The 14,199-nt window shown below is 43.8% G+C and overlaps 1 protein-coding gene across 5 annotated transcripts in view; it reads left to right on the top strand.

Annotated features, from left to right (window-relative positions):
- ZMYND8 (zinc finger MYND-type containing 8) overlaps positions 1 to 14,199 on the top strand; it is a 118,386-nt gene that overhangs the window by 73,497 nt on the left and 30,690 nt on the right. For all 5 annotated transcript variants that reach the window (XM_054979882.1, XM_054979881.1, XM_054979883.1 and 2 more), the window contains exons 10-14: positions 2,473 to 2,588; positions 3,557 to 4,038; positions 6,753 to 6,893; positions 8,492 to 8,644; positions 12,513 to 13,010. In XM_054979882.1, coding sequence (XP_054835857.1) covers positions 2,473 to 2,588; positions 3,557 to 4,038; positions 6,753 to 6,893; positions 8,492 to 8,644; positions 12,513 to 13,010 — 1,390 coding nt within the window. The remainder of the gene's footprint in view (positions 1 to 2,472; positions 2,589 to 3,556; positions 4,039 to 6,752; positions 6,894 to 8,491; positions 8,645 to 12,512; positions 13,011 to 14,199) is intronic.

Raw genomic sequence — 14,199 nt, 5'->3', positions numbered from 1 at the left:
ACAATTAACTTTAGAGGGCAAAAAGAATGACAAAGGCCTACAACTAGCCTACCTTATAAAAACACTATTTAAAACTAAGCAGTTCTCAGAAACCCAGAGTAATGCTACCCAAACACTGCTATTTTTACTGAACAACCGCTAAACTGCTATAACCCACCACCCCCAACCAACAAAACAACAGCAGTAAAAAACAAACCGTAACTGTAAAACACCAAAAAGAAACACCAACTCCAAAGTCCAAACAACAACTGTAAAATTTGCCAGCCACCAACTTCAAACAACAACTTTAAAACTAGCCAATAGAGCCTCCCGAATTAAACAAAGAAAACAGAAAAGCCTGCTGATGCGGGGAGGGTGGAACACAAATCGAACACACACACACACACACACACACACACACACACACACAAAACCAGAACCCCCAGGCAAGCAGCCCCCACTCAGGCCCACTCACACCTCCCTAGCGCGTGCACACACACACACACTGCAGAAAGTTTTTGCTAAGAAGCAGAACACAAAAACTGAAATTAGAGAACTCAGAACCCACACACGTAAGCCAAGCAAATCAAAGCCGCCACCCCCAGACAAGCAGCCTCCACTCAGGCCCACTCACACCTCTCTAGTACACACACACACACTGCAGAATTTTTTTGCTAAGAACTGAAGCAAAACAAAAATTAAACTGAAATTAGAGAACTCAGGCCCACCCACTAAAGCCAAGCAAATCAAAGCAAACCCCCCTCAGGCAAGCAGCCCACCCTCAGGCCCACTCAAGCCTCCCCAATGCACAAAGAAGCCCCCTCATAAAATAAGAAGTAGAACAACCAGAAGAACTAGAACCAACAATAACTTTAAAACAGGAACAGCATCTAAAAACAGCATCTACAAACAGCAATGAACAACTATAAAGCACCAAATAACCCCCCAACAAGACCAAGAAAAACAGCCTTCCAACAGTAACCTGTAAAATACGCCCCCAACAGTCCTCCAACAATAACAGCCCTCCAACAATAACTTGAAAAAGCACCCCAAGAACTTTGAAAAACAGGCCCCCCACCATTAACTTGTAATACAGAACAAAATAACAGTAATTTAAAAGGTTCAAAAGGGGAAAGCATTCAAATCTAGCAACCCAAGTCCTCCCCCCAAACAAACGCCTCTTCCACACACACACACTCACTCACTCACTCACTCACTCAAGGCCTCAACAAGGGGAAAAAATCAAGGACAAATTAAAATCAAAGCTTAAAACAAATTCCTCCTCCCCCACCAAGACAAATAATCAACCCCCTCACCCCAAAGAGAAACCCCAGTGGGTCAGTCACTGACTCTTCTACCAGTCTCCTGAAGTCCAGTGGTGAGTCAGTCAGTCACAGCACAGGGAATCCTCGCAGTCCAGAAAGATGCAGAAGGCCAGGCCACACCACAGAGACTGAGAGAATCCACAGGCACTCTCTCAGTGTCTCTCTCTAAGAGCAGAACCACAAGTGACAAAAGGCACAGATTGGACACTTGTCTGCTTCCCTCAAGTTTTGATGGGAAATGTAGGCAACTTGGCGGAATGTTGGACAAGTGACAGTTGAAAAGTCCATTGGACAGCAGTCAGAGAGCGAAGCTGCGAGACCAGGATGCCTACATTTCCCATCAAAACTTGAGGGAAGCAGACAAGTGTCCAATCTGTGCCTTTTGTCACTTGTGGTTCTGCTCTAAGCCAGGAACAGAATGGAAGCTGGCTCAAAGGCAAGCCTCTAATTTAAATCCCCTGCTGCATCTCTTTCCAGAGAATCCATTGGCTGGAAGGAGGATGCAACGGTGGGATTGGACACTCCTAACTCCCCCCTCCCTTCTCTGATCTCCCTCCCTCCTCCCGCCTCCCATCCTGTGATATTGGCGGGAATCTCTGCAAGCAGCACTTTTTTTTTGCTGTTTTGCAAGTTTGCAAAAGAGCAAGAAAAGTGCTGCTTTCAAGCTTCCCGCCAATTTTTACCAGATGGGAGGGGGAAGGATGAGGTTGTAGTGAGTCACTCATTCCTTCTCCCCCTCCCCTCTGCTATGAAAGAGCCAGGAAGCTTTTGCAAAAATTTGCTGGCTGAAAGTGCAAACAGGCGGCAAAGTGCTCCCAGTTGACCTGAAGCAACCCGAATTGCTTCAGGTTGCTCTGCTTTGGTATTTCCAAATCGGGGCCATTCGGGAATACCGAATCTACCCAAATCGAGCCCAATTCAGGTTTTAAAACCTAACCTGAATCCCGAAGCGCACATTCCTAGGCCCCACTACTAATATAAGAAGGACTGACATTTATGAGAAAACATTTCTCTCTGTCCTGGTGAAATGCTTGAAAATAATGAATAAGTTACAAACAGTGACTGTATAGTTATTTGAATAGAGTAGATTTTCTGTACTAAAAAGGGAATATTGTAATAGAGGGCTTAAAATAGTTTCTCATTATATGATCACTGCACTTTTCTCTAGAGCAATCCACATCCATTGGTCTGGGCTAAACTCAAGGGCTTTCCATTCTGGCCAGCTAAAGCACTGAGAGATAAAGATGGTCAAGTTGATGCTCGTTTCTTTGGTCAACATGACAGGTGGGAATTCAGTTGAAAGATAGCTGAGTGATTTTGTGTCTTCTTTTTGGTGGTAGTAAATGTTATGTTGTTAATGTTTGTCTGCTATTTGATGCTTGACATTAGAAGCATGTCTAGTCCTTACTTAATTTTCTAGTTTGTTTGGGTTTTTTTACATGGCAATACTGGCTTATGTAACTTTATTTGAATTAATTGTTAACTAGTAACTTGCTTGATATTTTTTGGTCAAATTTACCATTTGAGAAATTATTACTTAATTCATTGAAGATTAGATTTCTTACATTTGTGGTAGAGTTTGTGTTTTATCCAATGACCAAACAATGTGTTTGTATGTAAAAATCATGATATGATATTTGTGGTAACATTTCTGTTCAAGGACTTGGCATCTTTGAATGCTGTTAATATTTGTAATTATTCAGTGAGCATATAGTTAGCTTTGTAACTTGCAAACACAGCAAGTAAATGATTCATTTGATCAGGTGTACTACATGAAGTCACATTAACAGTCTGATCCTGAGACATTAACACATAAGTTCCTTAAGGTGGGGTGTATCAATGCCTACAATAAATCAAACATCATAAACTTTCAGGAAAATTGATGCTTATTTCTTTGGTCAATACAGCATCGGGGTATTGTCCAGAGGCATGACTCGGTACCACCATTTTATGTATTAATTTATGATAGTTGCTGTTTGAAAGTTTTCTTGATCACATCTTTCTTGTAATATATATATTGTTTTCAAAGAATTGTGTTGCTATGGACTACAATACATGCATCTACCTTGTTCTGTAAATTAGTACTAAACAAAGACTTCAGTCACAGCCACACTTGCTTTCATGCAAGTTCTATTGAAATCAATGGAACTTTTAAGTAAACATTTTTTTAAGACTGGAGTGAAAGCTGGAGAAACCACCTACATGGAATGTAATGTTCCATCTCCTTCTTTATTTTACTGTCTTGTATGCAGGGCCTGGGTTCCAGTAAACAATTGCTACCTCATGTCTAAAGAAATTCCTTTTTCCGTGAAAAAGACTAAAAGCATATTCAACAGTGCAATGCAAGAGATGGAGGTTTATGTGGAGAACATCCGTAGAAAGTTTGGAGTATTTAATTATGCACCTTTTCGGACACCGTATACTCCCAACAACCAATACCAAATGTTGTTAGATCCTTCAAACCCTGGTGCTGGGACTGCTAAGACTGACAAACAAGAGAAAATCAAACTTAACTTTGATATGACAGCATCACCCAAGATCTTAATGAGCAAACCGATGCTGAGTAGCAGTACTGGGCGAAGGATTTCCTTAACAGATATGCCACGGTCCCCAATGAGTACAAATTCATCTGTTCACACGGGATCTGATATTGAACAGGATGCAGAGAAAAAAGCAACCTCCAGTCATTTTAGCGCAAGTGAAGAGTCCATGGACTTTATTGATAAGAATACAGGTAAGGGATATTGACGTAGCTATATGTGGAGCATAAGAATTGGAAGGAAAGAGCTGAGTGATAGTTGAGGTACTTTTAGGAGGTATTGGGCTCAGGTGCAGCGTTGTTTCTAAATAACTGTCTTGAGAACAATTAAAGGTTGGGTAAGAGCCAGGAAGCTTGTAGCCCCATGCTAATGACAAAATATTGTGTTGAACTCCAAGATGGGTCAGAGGCTCTAGGGAAGACTCAAGAGCATGATCCAAGAAAGACTCTGGGGCATTTATCAAAACAAAGGAATCAGGCCTTCCAGACAGCATCCTGGAGAACGAATACAAAATTAGGGAGTTGGAGCATCAAAGAATCTGCATCATTGGGGACATTTGAAAGCTTGAGGACAACAGTAAAATGCCATGCACTCTTGATTCTTTGATTATGCAGGCAGGGAGTCAAGTTAGGTCAGCGGACTCTGAGTGGTATGAGTTTAAATTACCCATCTCAAATATAACCCGTTTGAAATAGGATGCCTGTGACTTGTGGCTCTTATCTGTGAGCTGTTCGACAGTTTTCCAGTGTTGCAGAAAGCAGTGTTGCGAGCAGGGCAATCTTAGAGCCACAGTTATGGCAGAGGCTTGCTTGGAAGAGGTTTACACATTGTGCCCTGTAGACTACTGTCATTGTGGAACAAGTCCTTCATTTAAAAAACAAAGTTGAATCAAATACTTATTGAGATACCCCCCCTCCTTTTCTCCCCACTGGGGACCCAAAGCTGCTTACAGTAATTCTCCTTGCTCTCATGTTATCCTCACAACTAACATTTGAGGTAGGCTAGGCTGAACAAGAGTGAGTTTCTGTGGCAGAGTGGGGAATTCAGCAGTCTAACCACTACACTGGGTTGACTTTCATCTTTATCAGACTATTAATGTGGAATTTTTCTGGTAGTCCTTGAAAGCTAAAACATTGAGATGATTTTAAAAAAAAGATTAGCATAGCAGATGGTGCAAGTTAAGGCCTGGAATATGTAACCGGTCACTTTGCCATACTGTCCTCATTTTTAGGAGTCCCTTGGAAAGTTTTAAATATTTCCTTTTTATAATCTCATATCTTATCCTGGGATAATGAGCCCAGGAATATTGCATAAAAAGAATGTGTAGAATATAACATGGCCTTTTTATTTTTGCACCGTGTTTATGGCAATCATATTTGCAACCTTCAGCATAAGCTTCATATAAAAAGCTATAGAGACAGTTATAATGTCAAAAATTGCCTGTACTTGAATGTCTGTTTTCTTCATTTGGCATTGCTGGACTTTGTTTTTGCTTGATATTAAAACCCCTTAACTTTGATTGTGCTGCTGGACTTTTGCATGTTCATTAATTTCTATAAAATGGTTGTTTGTTTTCCTTTTTAAGGAGACCTCACTTTAATGTAGATAAAGTTGTTTTAGAAATTTGGCTCAGAGGAAAGTCAATGAATTATTTGATGGACATACTCAGAATCAGTTTAGAGGCCATTTACATGGTGGACTCTAGACTTTTCAGGTGCTGCCAAGTCCATAGTAGTCTCAAGTCTGAATGCAGTAATGAGTGTTGGGAGCCACTCAGAGCCTCCAGAATTCTGTTTGAATTGCTGATATCTGGCAATGTGTACATTCTTACTGGCTTAATGGGCTCATGGCCTATAAAGGGCCTCTACATTTCTCTAAAATGTTAGTGTGCAAGTGCATATGGTTATTCCTTATGACAGAGTAAATAGATTAGTGTTGTTTCATTTGATTCTAGATTTTCTGACAAGACAGGTCTTTAGAGGGATCATTATTTTGGCCCTGGTACTCAGCAGTGAATGTACAAACAGAGTCAATTAAGATGGTTGTTGTGGGTTTTCCGGGCTGTATTGCCGTGGTCTTGGCATTGTAGTTTCTGACGTTTCGCCAGCAGCTGTGGCTGGCATCTTCAGAGGTGTAGCACCAAAAGACAGAGATATCTACCCCTCCTGAGTAGATATAAATGACCTGCCAACATCTTTTCCACACTGTGACACTGAGAGATCTCTGTCTTTTGGTGCTACACCTCTGAAGATGCCAGCCACAGCTGCTGGCGAAACGTCAGGAACTACAATGCCAAGACCACGGCAATACAGCCCAGAAAACCCACAACAACCATCGTTCTCCGGCCGTGAAAGCCTTCAACAATACAGAGTCAATTAAAATAGATGCCTTTGTTTGATGTGTATGTTAGGTAACATCTTTTAAATATTTTAAATATTAAACAGATTGCACTTCCTGTGGCTTGTGTTGTTTATATTGGATGTATCTACTAATATTTAGATTTACAAAGTACAGGTTCCTTCTGATTCTGGAATTTCTTTTCATCATCCCTTCTGAAAGTAAAGGCAAAAATTAAGATAATTTCCAATATCTGTATTGATTCAGATGTTAAATGAATAAGAGATGATGTTGCCATGTTTTAAGGCTGAACAGGGTTTTTTGAGGGGGTGGGGGAGAAGAGTTTGGAGTCCATTGTTAAAGGGTAAAAATAAATCTACTTGGCAACCCCTGCTGGAGTTTTCAAGCCAAGAGGTGGTTTGCCATTGCCTGCCTTTGCATAGTGACCCTGATCTTCTTTGGTGATGTCACATCCAGCTGACCCTGCTTAGCTTCCAAGATCTGATGAAATTGGGCATTGCTTATTATACCAGGGCCTATTTTTCAACCTGTTTGTTCCCCCCCTCCCCAGCATCCCCAGCACCAACAAGGACAGGCCAAGCAGGCAGTTTATCTGGCAGCCCTAAACCGTTCTCCCCTCAAGCTTCAACACCTACTGCAACTAAGCAAGAAAGAACATCTACTCCAGGAAGCATTCTTAATCTAAATCTTGGTGAGTTGTGTTTGGGGATGGGGGCACCAAGGTGCCTGGACTCAGCCCTCCTGGCTCTCTGGGATCCTCAGCCACGGACTGACAAGCTCCCAATGGCTCAGCTCTCTGCAGGCTCCAGCAGGAGAACAGCCCTGCAGCTGTGAACGAGAGGCTTGCACCTGACTGGAGCCAACTGCCCTTGCTTTCCTCCTTGAAGAGTGACAGCCTTGGCACGAGGTGACCATGCGGTTGAATCCTGAAGCAGCCATATGGTTGGAGCATGTGGTGGCCTCTTGCCCGAGTCAAAAGCCTTTCCCGTGGAGGAGAGGGAACCATCCCAAACTTAGTCTCAGGGCTGCTACCCCAGGAGGAAACAGAGGAGCAGACAGTTCTCACTTGGCAGACTGCCTTGCCCTCGCATCAGGCAACAGGAAGCCGGGCGGAGGTAGGAAGAAGTCTGATCTATCCCCAGCCTCTGAGGGATTCCCTCAAATAGGGCTCCAACCCCTGGCCCTGGATTGGTTCAGAGGAGTGGGACTAGGCAGTGGGGCTGGGGCGTGGGCTGGGGATCAAAGAGCACTCCAGAAGCCAAGTCAGGGGGGAGAAAGAAGGTGCTGTCAGAGGAGGCAGAGACAGAGCAAGTCTGAGAACACAACCTTCCAGGGAAGTAGCTGGGGCAGCCTGGGGTGACGCAACCCAGCCTGAATCTCCCATATCTGAGGTCAGGGAAGGGAGACCATTAAGGGGATGGAAAAGGGAGGCACAGATGTTTGGAGGTGAGTCTTGTGCTTCCTGAGGGCCAGAAGTTGAAACCATTGAGAGCAACTTGTTCTCATCATTACAAGTAGAAGATATTTTTCAAGATAGTTATACAAACACAGAATTATAAATATATTAGAACAAACTTTCTTTTTTCATTTCAATGAAGCAGCTTGATACTCCTTTTAAGACTAATAATTTACAGGTGTACAAAAACTCACTGGAGAGGCTGTGAATTAAGCAGGTATGCTTAATAGGATTCTCAAGGCTAAATGACACTGTCTTGCCTCTTTTGTTGTCAGCAATTATAATTTCATTTTTGTTTTATTTTCATTAAACTGAATGTAAAGAAACAACTTGCCTAAAGTATTATTTGTGCTATGCTGGAATAAGAGAGACTAGTGATAGCTGAGATTGTGATTATCTAAAAGCACCAATTATTTGATTGCTGTAATCATTTTCAGCCTTTTCAATGGGCTGCTTGTCAACTCAATTTGAAGAAACTTCCTTGATATAATTTTGGCAGTTTTTCTAAAGACGATGGTTGGATTTAGTGTAGCGTGCCTCCATATTGGTGTAGTCAGAGATCATAGTTATGCTCTTTCACTTAATAGGGCTTGTGTGCATAGGAGTAGATCCTAATGCATTTCTCTGCAGCCATTCTCATCTGCTTAATGAAATTTCAGCAGCCTAACTATGGAAAGGATTGCAGCTGTTGCTTTCAAATATATGGCCATCCATTTCAACACACAACACAGTGTTAATTTTATGTAAGTCAATTAAAAGATACTTCTTTCTTGAGGTGAGTTCATTTTCTTTTTACTCTAAACTGCTTCCTAATTAAAATTTTAATATTATAGATCGTAGTAAAGCTGAGATGGATCTGAAAGAGTTAAGTGAATCTGTCCAGCAGCAATCCACTCCTGTGCCGCTGATTTCACCTAAACGTCAAATTCGCAGCAGATTCCAGCTTAATCTTGACAAGACAATAGAGAGCTGTAAAGCACAACTAGGTATGCGCATGATCGCAGCGTGATCTACAGTCTAGCACTGGAGTTAAAACAGATTCTTCATTATAACATCCTTATAAAAGTAAAAGCAATCTGAATTATGGTGTATGGTCCTTTGGGTGGGTTGTTGGAATTGCATCCCAGAATACCCCAGGGTTCAAACCTTTGCTTGCTTTATGATTCTTGGCAGGTGTTCCTTGTCTTTAAATTATCTTACCTTTGGGCCATCTAGCTCAGTATTATTTATTTTGAGTGTCAATGGCTCTTCAAAGTAAGAATAATATCTTTCCTACCTGAAAGTGAGTGGGGCCTGGCTCAGCGGCAGAGCATCTGCTTTGCACACAGGACACCTGAGATTCAATCCCTAGCATCTGAGATTGAAAGGATCAGATAGCAGGTGATGTGAAAGACCTCTCCTAAAGACCCTGGAGAGCCACTGCCAGTCTTAGATGGTACTGCCTTTGATATACCAGTAATCTGTATGAGGCGATTTCATGTGTCATTGCTGTCTTTAACTGGATATCGTCTGTATGCAAAGCATGTGCTCTGTCACTGAGCCATGTGGCCCACTGATAGGAAATGAATTAAGTTATTAAGCCAGTCAGATGAGCCTTACCGGGCAAAATGAAAGTTATCAAATCAAATCTCACAATTGCTAAAGGGATTAAATAAGTAGAGGGTGCTGTTTATTCAATTTGCTTATTTACTTGTTTTTAATACTACTAGGGACTCCACCCCTGCTTGCTTTATTTAACAGTAGTTTGAATATTGAATCAGCAGTTCTGCCTCCTGCCAAAGGTGACTCAGCAATACTGGATGAAGCTACAGCAAGGTCGATCACCTTATGTTGGCAAGCTGTAGGCAAAATTAGATTTATAACAAACTAGCAACAAAGCCCATTGTGGAAAAAATACAACAGGCTTTAGAAAGGGGAGGGCGGGTAGGCGGGCATTCTCTCCTCCTCTGTCACTGATCCGGGCCAGATGAAGGCGGGGGGGCCGGGGGGCGGGCATGGCCGCCTCCTCTGCACCTGATCCTGGTCGAGTGAAGGGGAGCGAGCATTGCCTCCTGCTCCACTCCTGATTATGGCCAGGTGAAGGGAAAGGCCTTGCTGCCTGCTCCACGCCTGCTCCAGGCTGGGTGAAGGAGGGTGGGCATTGCCTCATGCTCTGCTCCTGATCCTGGCTGGGTGAAAGGGGTGGGCATTGTCACCTTCTCGCCTCATCCCGGCGGGGTGAAGGGTGCCGGGCATTGCCACCTGCTCCACTCCTGATACCAGCTGGGTGAAGGCGGGGTGGGTGGGTGGGCATTGCCACCTACTCTGTGCCTGATACCAGTTGGGTGAACGGGGGGGAAGGCATTGCCACCTGCTCCACTTCTGATCCCTGCTGGGTGAAGTTGGGGGTGGGCATTACCTCCAGCTCTGTGTATGATCCATGCTGGGTGAAGGGAGATGGGCATTGTCACCTGCTCCTCGCCTGATCCTGGCTGGGTGAAGGGGGGCCGGGCATTGCCACCTGCTCTGTTCCTGATACTGGCTGGATGAGGCCAGGGGTAGGCATTGCCACCTACTCCACTCCTGATCCCAGCTGGGTGAAGGTGGAGGGCGGGTATTTCCCCCTGCTCCGCACCTGATCCCGGCTGGGTAAAGTGTGGGTGGGCGGGCATTGCCACCTGCTCTGCTCCTGATCCCAGCTGGATGAAGGGGGGGGCAGACATTGCTACCTATTGCACTCCTGATCCCAGCTGGGTGAATGCGGGGTGGGTGGGTGGTTAGCACTGCCATCTTCTTCCCTCCTGATCCCAGCTGGGTGAAGGGCAAGCAGGCATTGCCACCTTTTCCGCTCCTGATTCCAGGTGAGTGAAGGCGGGGGATGGGCATTGCTACCTGCTTTGCTCCTCACCCCAGCTGGGTGAAGATGGGGGCAGACATTGCTACCTACTCCCCTCCTTATCCCAGCTGGGTGAAGGCGGGGGACGGGCATTGCCACTTGCTCCCATCCTGATCCTGGGTAAACTTACTACACACATTAAGAGTCAGTAAACTTTAACAGTGCAAGACCGTGAAGGCAAGCAAATTCCTAAAACTCCCAAAACACAGCTGGAATAATCATTCATATAGGTGCTATATTTGGAAAACCCTGTCAACAAGTATTCATAAAGTGCTTCTACTAAAGTGCTGTTAGATGTACTCAATATTGCGCATACATATGAAAGTGCAAATGCATAAATTATCACCAATAAAGGAAGCACACATCAATATATGAAGAGTCCGATAGACAAGGGTCAAAAGTATTCAATATCCATACAGTGTAAGAGAGTTCTTGAGCATTCTCACATGGAAGCAATTTCAAGCGACTGAGAAAAACCTATTGAAGGAAAACCTTCTTGGTTCTGATTATTCCAGCTGTGTTTTGGGAGTTTTAGGAATTTGCTTACCTTCAGTCTATGTAATAAACGCTTTAATACCTTTAAGCAGGGCTTTTTTTCTGGGAAAAGAGGTGGTGGAACTCCGTGGGTTGCCCACTTGAAAATGGTCACATGGCTGGTGGCCCCGCTCCGTGATCTCCAGACAGAGGGGAGTTTAGATTGCCCTCCGCGCCGCTCAGTGGCGCGGAGGTCAGTCTAAGCTCCCCTCTGTCTGGAGATCAGGGGGCGGGGCCACCAGCCATGTGACCATTTTCAAGAGGTTCCGGAACTCCGTTCCCCCATGTTCCCGCTGAAAGAAAGCCCTGCCTTTTAGTATTGCACTGTTAAAGTTTACTGACTCTTAACGTGTGTAGTAAGTTTACACGGGTATTCTTTTTCATTGTTGTGGGCTTGTACTGCGTTACTCTCTTTGCTTTGATACCCCTCCTGATCCTAGCTGGGTGAAGGGCAGGCGGTCATTGCCACCTGCTCCGCTCCTCATCCCAGCTGGGTGACGGCGGGGGGCGGGCATTGCCACTTGCTCTGCTTCTGATCCCAGCTGGGTAAATGCGGAGGGCAGGCATTGCCACTTGCTCTGCTTCTGATCCCAGCTGGGTGAAAGTAGGAGGCAGGCATTGCCGCTTGCTCAGTGCTTAATCCCAGCCTGGGCTTCCCACCATGGCGCGCTCTCTGGCTGCCTCATCTGGGCTTCCCTCCACAGCAGCTCCCTCTGGTGGTGCACCAGGGTAGCAAGTGAGTTGTCTTGAAAATGCTGAGCCTTTTATAGTAGGATGCCATATTTTACATTTCTCCTCAGTAGCCACCTATGGCAGTTTATATCATTCTCCCGTCTACTGTTTCATCCTCACGACAACCCTGTGAGGTAGATCTGGCTGAGAGTCATGACGTGCCTACCGTCAGCCAGTAACCTTCTAAGATAGTGTGGGAATTCAAACCTGGATCTCTTTGATCCTAGTCAGACATTCTGACCACTACACCACACAGGCTCTGATAGGTCAGGGAAGCTGTTTAACCTTCTTTGTTTTATCAGAGAGGGGATATTTTCCACCTTCCCTGTCTATGCCGCCTGACTTTGCTTACTTCTCATGAGTAAACCTTTGCAGCCTTTGAAATTACAGGGCTATTTGCATGATACAATTCCCTTTATTTTTGGCAGTGTATCTCCCATGATCCCCTTGAAGCTAGTAACCTGTTTTGAGGTTCCTAGATTTTCTGATGAGTTAGCCTGCCAAACACAATCTTCCATTTGAAATAGTGTTGGGGGGTTTCTGCTAAATCGCCTCCTTTTATTACTACAGATTTGTATAGCTGTTTTTACGGTTTGTAAGCTGCCTCAAATATAGTGAAGAAGCAGAGTAAAAAAATCTATTAATCTATGTATAAATATAAAGTTATTCTTAGTTCAGCTTGGAACACCTTTTATATTTCTTTTTATACTTAGGGATCAATGAAATTTCTGAAGATGTTGCAGTAGAACACAGTGATTCAGAGGATTCTGAAAAATCAGAATCAAGTGATAGTGAATATATCAGTGATGATGAACAGAAATCTAAGAACGATCAAGAAGAAGAAGAAAAAGAAGGTTCAAGAAGTGACAAAGAGTCACTGGCTGTGAAAAAAAAACCCAAACCACCAACTCCTACTGAGGAAAAAGAGGACATTAAAAGTACAAGTTGTGAAGTGGAGAAAACAGATGCCCCAGTCAAAGAAAAGGCAAATGTGGAATCTGATAAAGAGCTTTCTGACAAGGGGAAAAGTTTATCACATCCAACAAAGGAGAAACTGAAAGGTAAAGATGAGACAGACTCTCCAACTGTTCATCTTGGTCTGGACTCAGATTCAGAAAGTGAACTTGTTATTGACCTAGGGGAAGACCAATGTGGCCGTGAGGGTCGGAAAAACAAAAAAGAACAGAAGGAGTCACCTCCGAAGCAAGAAGGTAGGATTGTTTTACTTTATATGCAACGATTGTTAATGGATTAAACTACTATTTCATAATTGTCTGTGAAAATAAGATGTCTGCTTCTTGAAACCTCAATTCATATGATGGTCTCTGCTTTACTAGAACAGTAGGATTTGAGTCCAGCGGCACTTTAGAGACCAACAAAATTTTCGGAATATGAGCTTTTGAGAATTAGAGCTCCCTTCTTCAGATATGAGTAGGAATGGAGAACCCTGAGCCATATTGGTCTGCAGTAGAGATATGAGTCCTGTGGCACCTTCAGATACAGGGAGAGGTGGAGATCCTTTATATACCATTGAGGAGGTGGGTGGAGTGAAGCAAAGAAGGGAGCCAGTATATAAAGGTACAGTGTAGCTTGATGAGAGCAAAAATTTAGCAGCTGTAGTGAGATAAGAATCATGTGTTTCGGCTCTGGGGTTCCATTGTTTTAATCTTGTAAACTCAATTACAGCAACCTCACATTGTAATCTGCCCTTGAAGTTTATTTGTTTGAGGACAGCCACTTTTAGGTCAGCAATGGAATGTCCTGGAAGATTCAAATGTTCTCCCACTGGTTTTTGAGTGTTGTGATTTTTGCAGAGGAACTGACCTGTTTGTCCAATGTAGGGCATTGGTGAACCCATGATAGGATATGTAACACTGGAAGATGAACAAGTGAATTGAACCTGAGATAGTATAACTGGTGTTGTTAGGTCCAGTAATTCTGTTGTTGGAGTTGTGCATATGCCCTGTCACGATCCTGGGCCTACAGGCCTCAAGGAAGCCTGAGGCCTTAGAGTAAATTTTCCAATATGCCTGGCGCCAATTCCCTTTCAGGCCTATATTTCTTAAGATCCTTACAAGCTTTAGAATAGGACTAAGGAAATATGGAGGGGAAAGGAAGGCTAGTAGTCACTGAGAAGGCTGGGTCGTGAGAGAAATAATATAAAGCCCTTTTGAAGGAGGACAGTGCTCTTCTCTTAGGAGTTTTGTGGCAGAGAAGCAGCTACCAAAAGAAGAGGATCCCTCACGCAGGGAGGGTGGGTTGGACCCAAGGAGGGCCAGGTACAGTAGTGATGAGTCAGGTAGCTGTGTTAGGAGGCTTTATTGTTTTCTTGTGGGCTCATTTATGTATTAATTTGCCTTGCTTATTGAAAAGTATCCCCTGTTAAAGATACCTTCTGTA

The sequence above is a fragment of the Eublepharis macularius genome, chromosome 5 (genome assembly GCF_028583425.1).
Source record: "Eublepharis macularius isolate TG4126 chromosome 5, MPM_Emac_v1.0, whole genome shotgun sequence".
In the NCBI taxonomy this organism is placed as follows: Eukaryota; Metazoa; Chordata; class Lepidosauria; order Squamata; family Eublepharidae; genus Eublepharis; species Eublepharis macularius.
The sequence above is the reverse complement of the archived record's forward strand: the minus strand, read 5'-3'. Positions and strand labels throughout refer to the sequence as shown.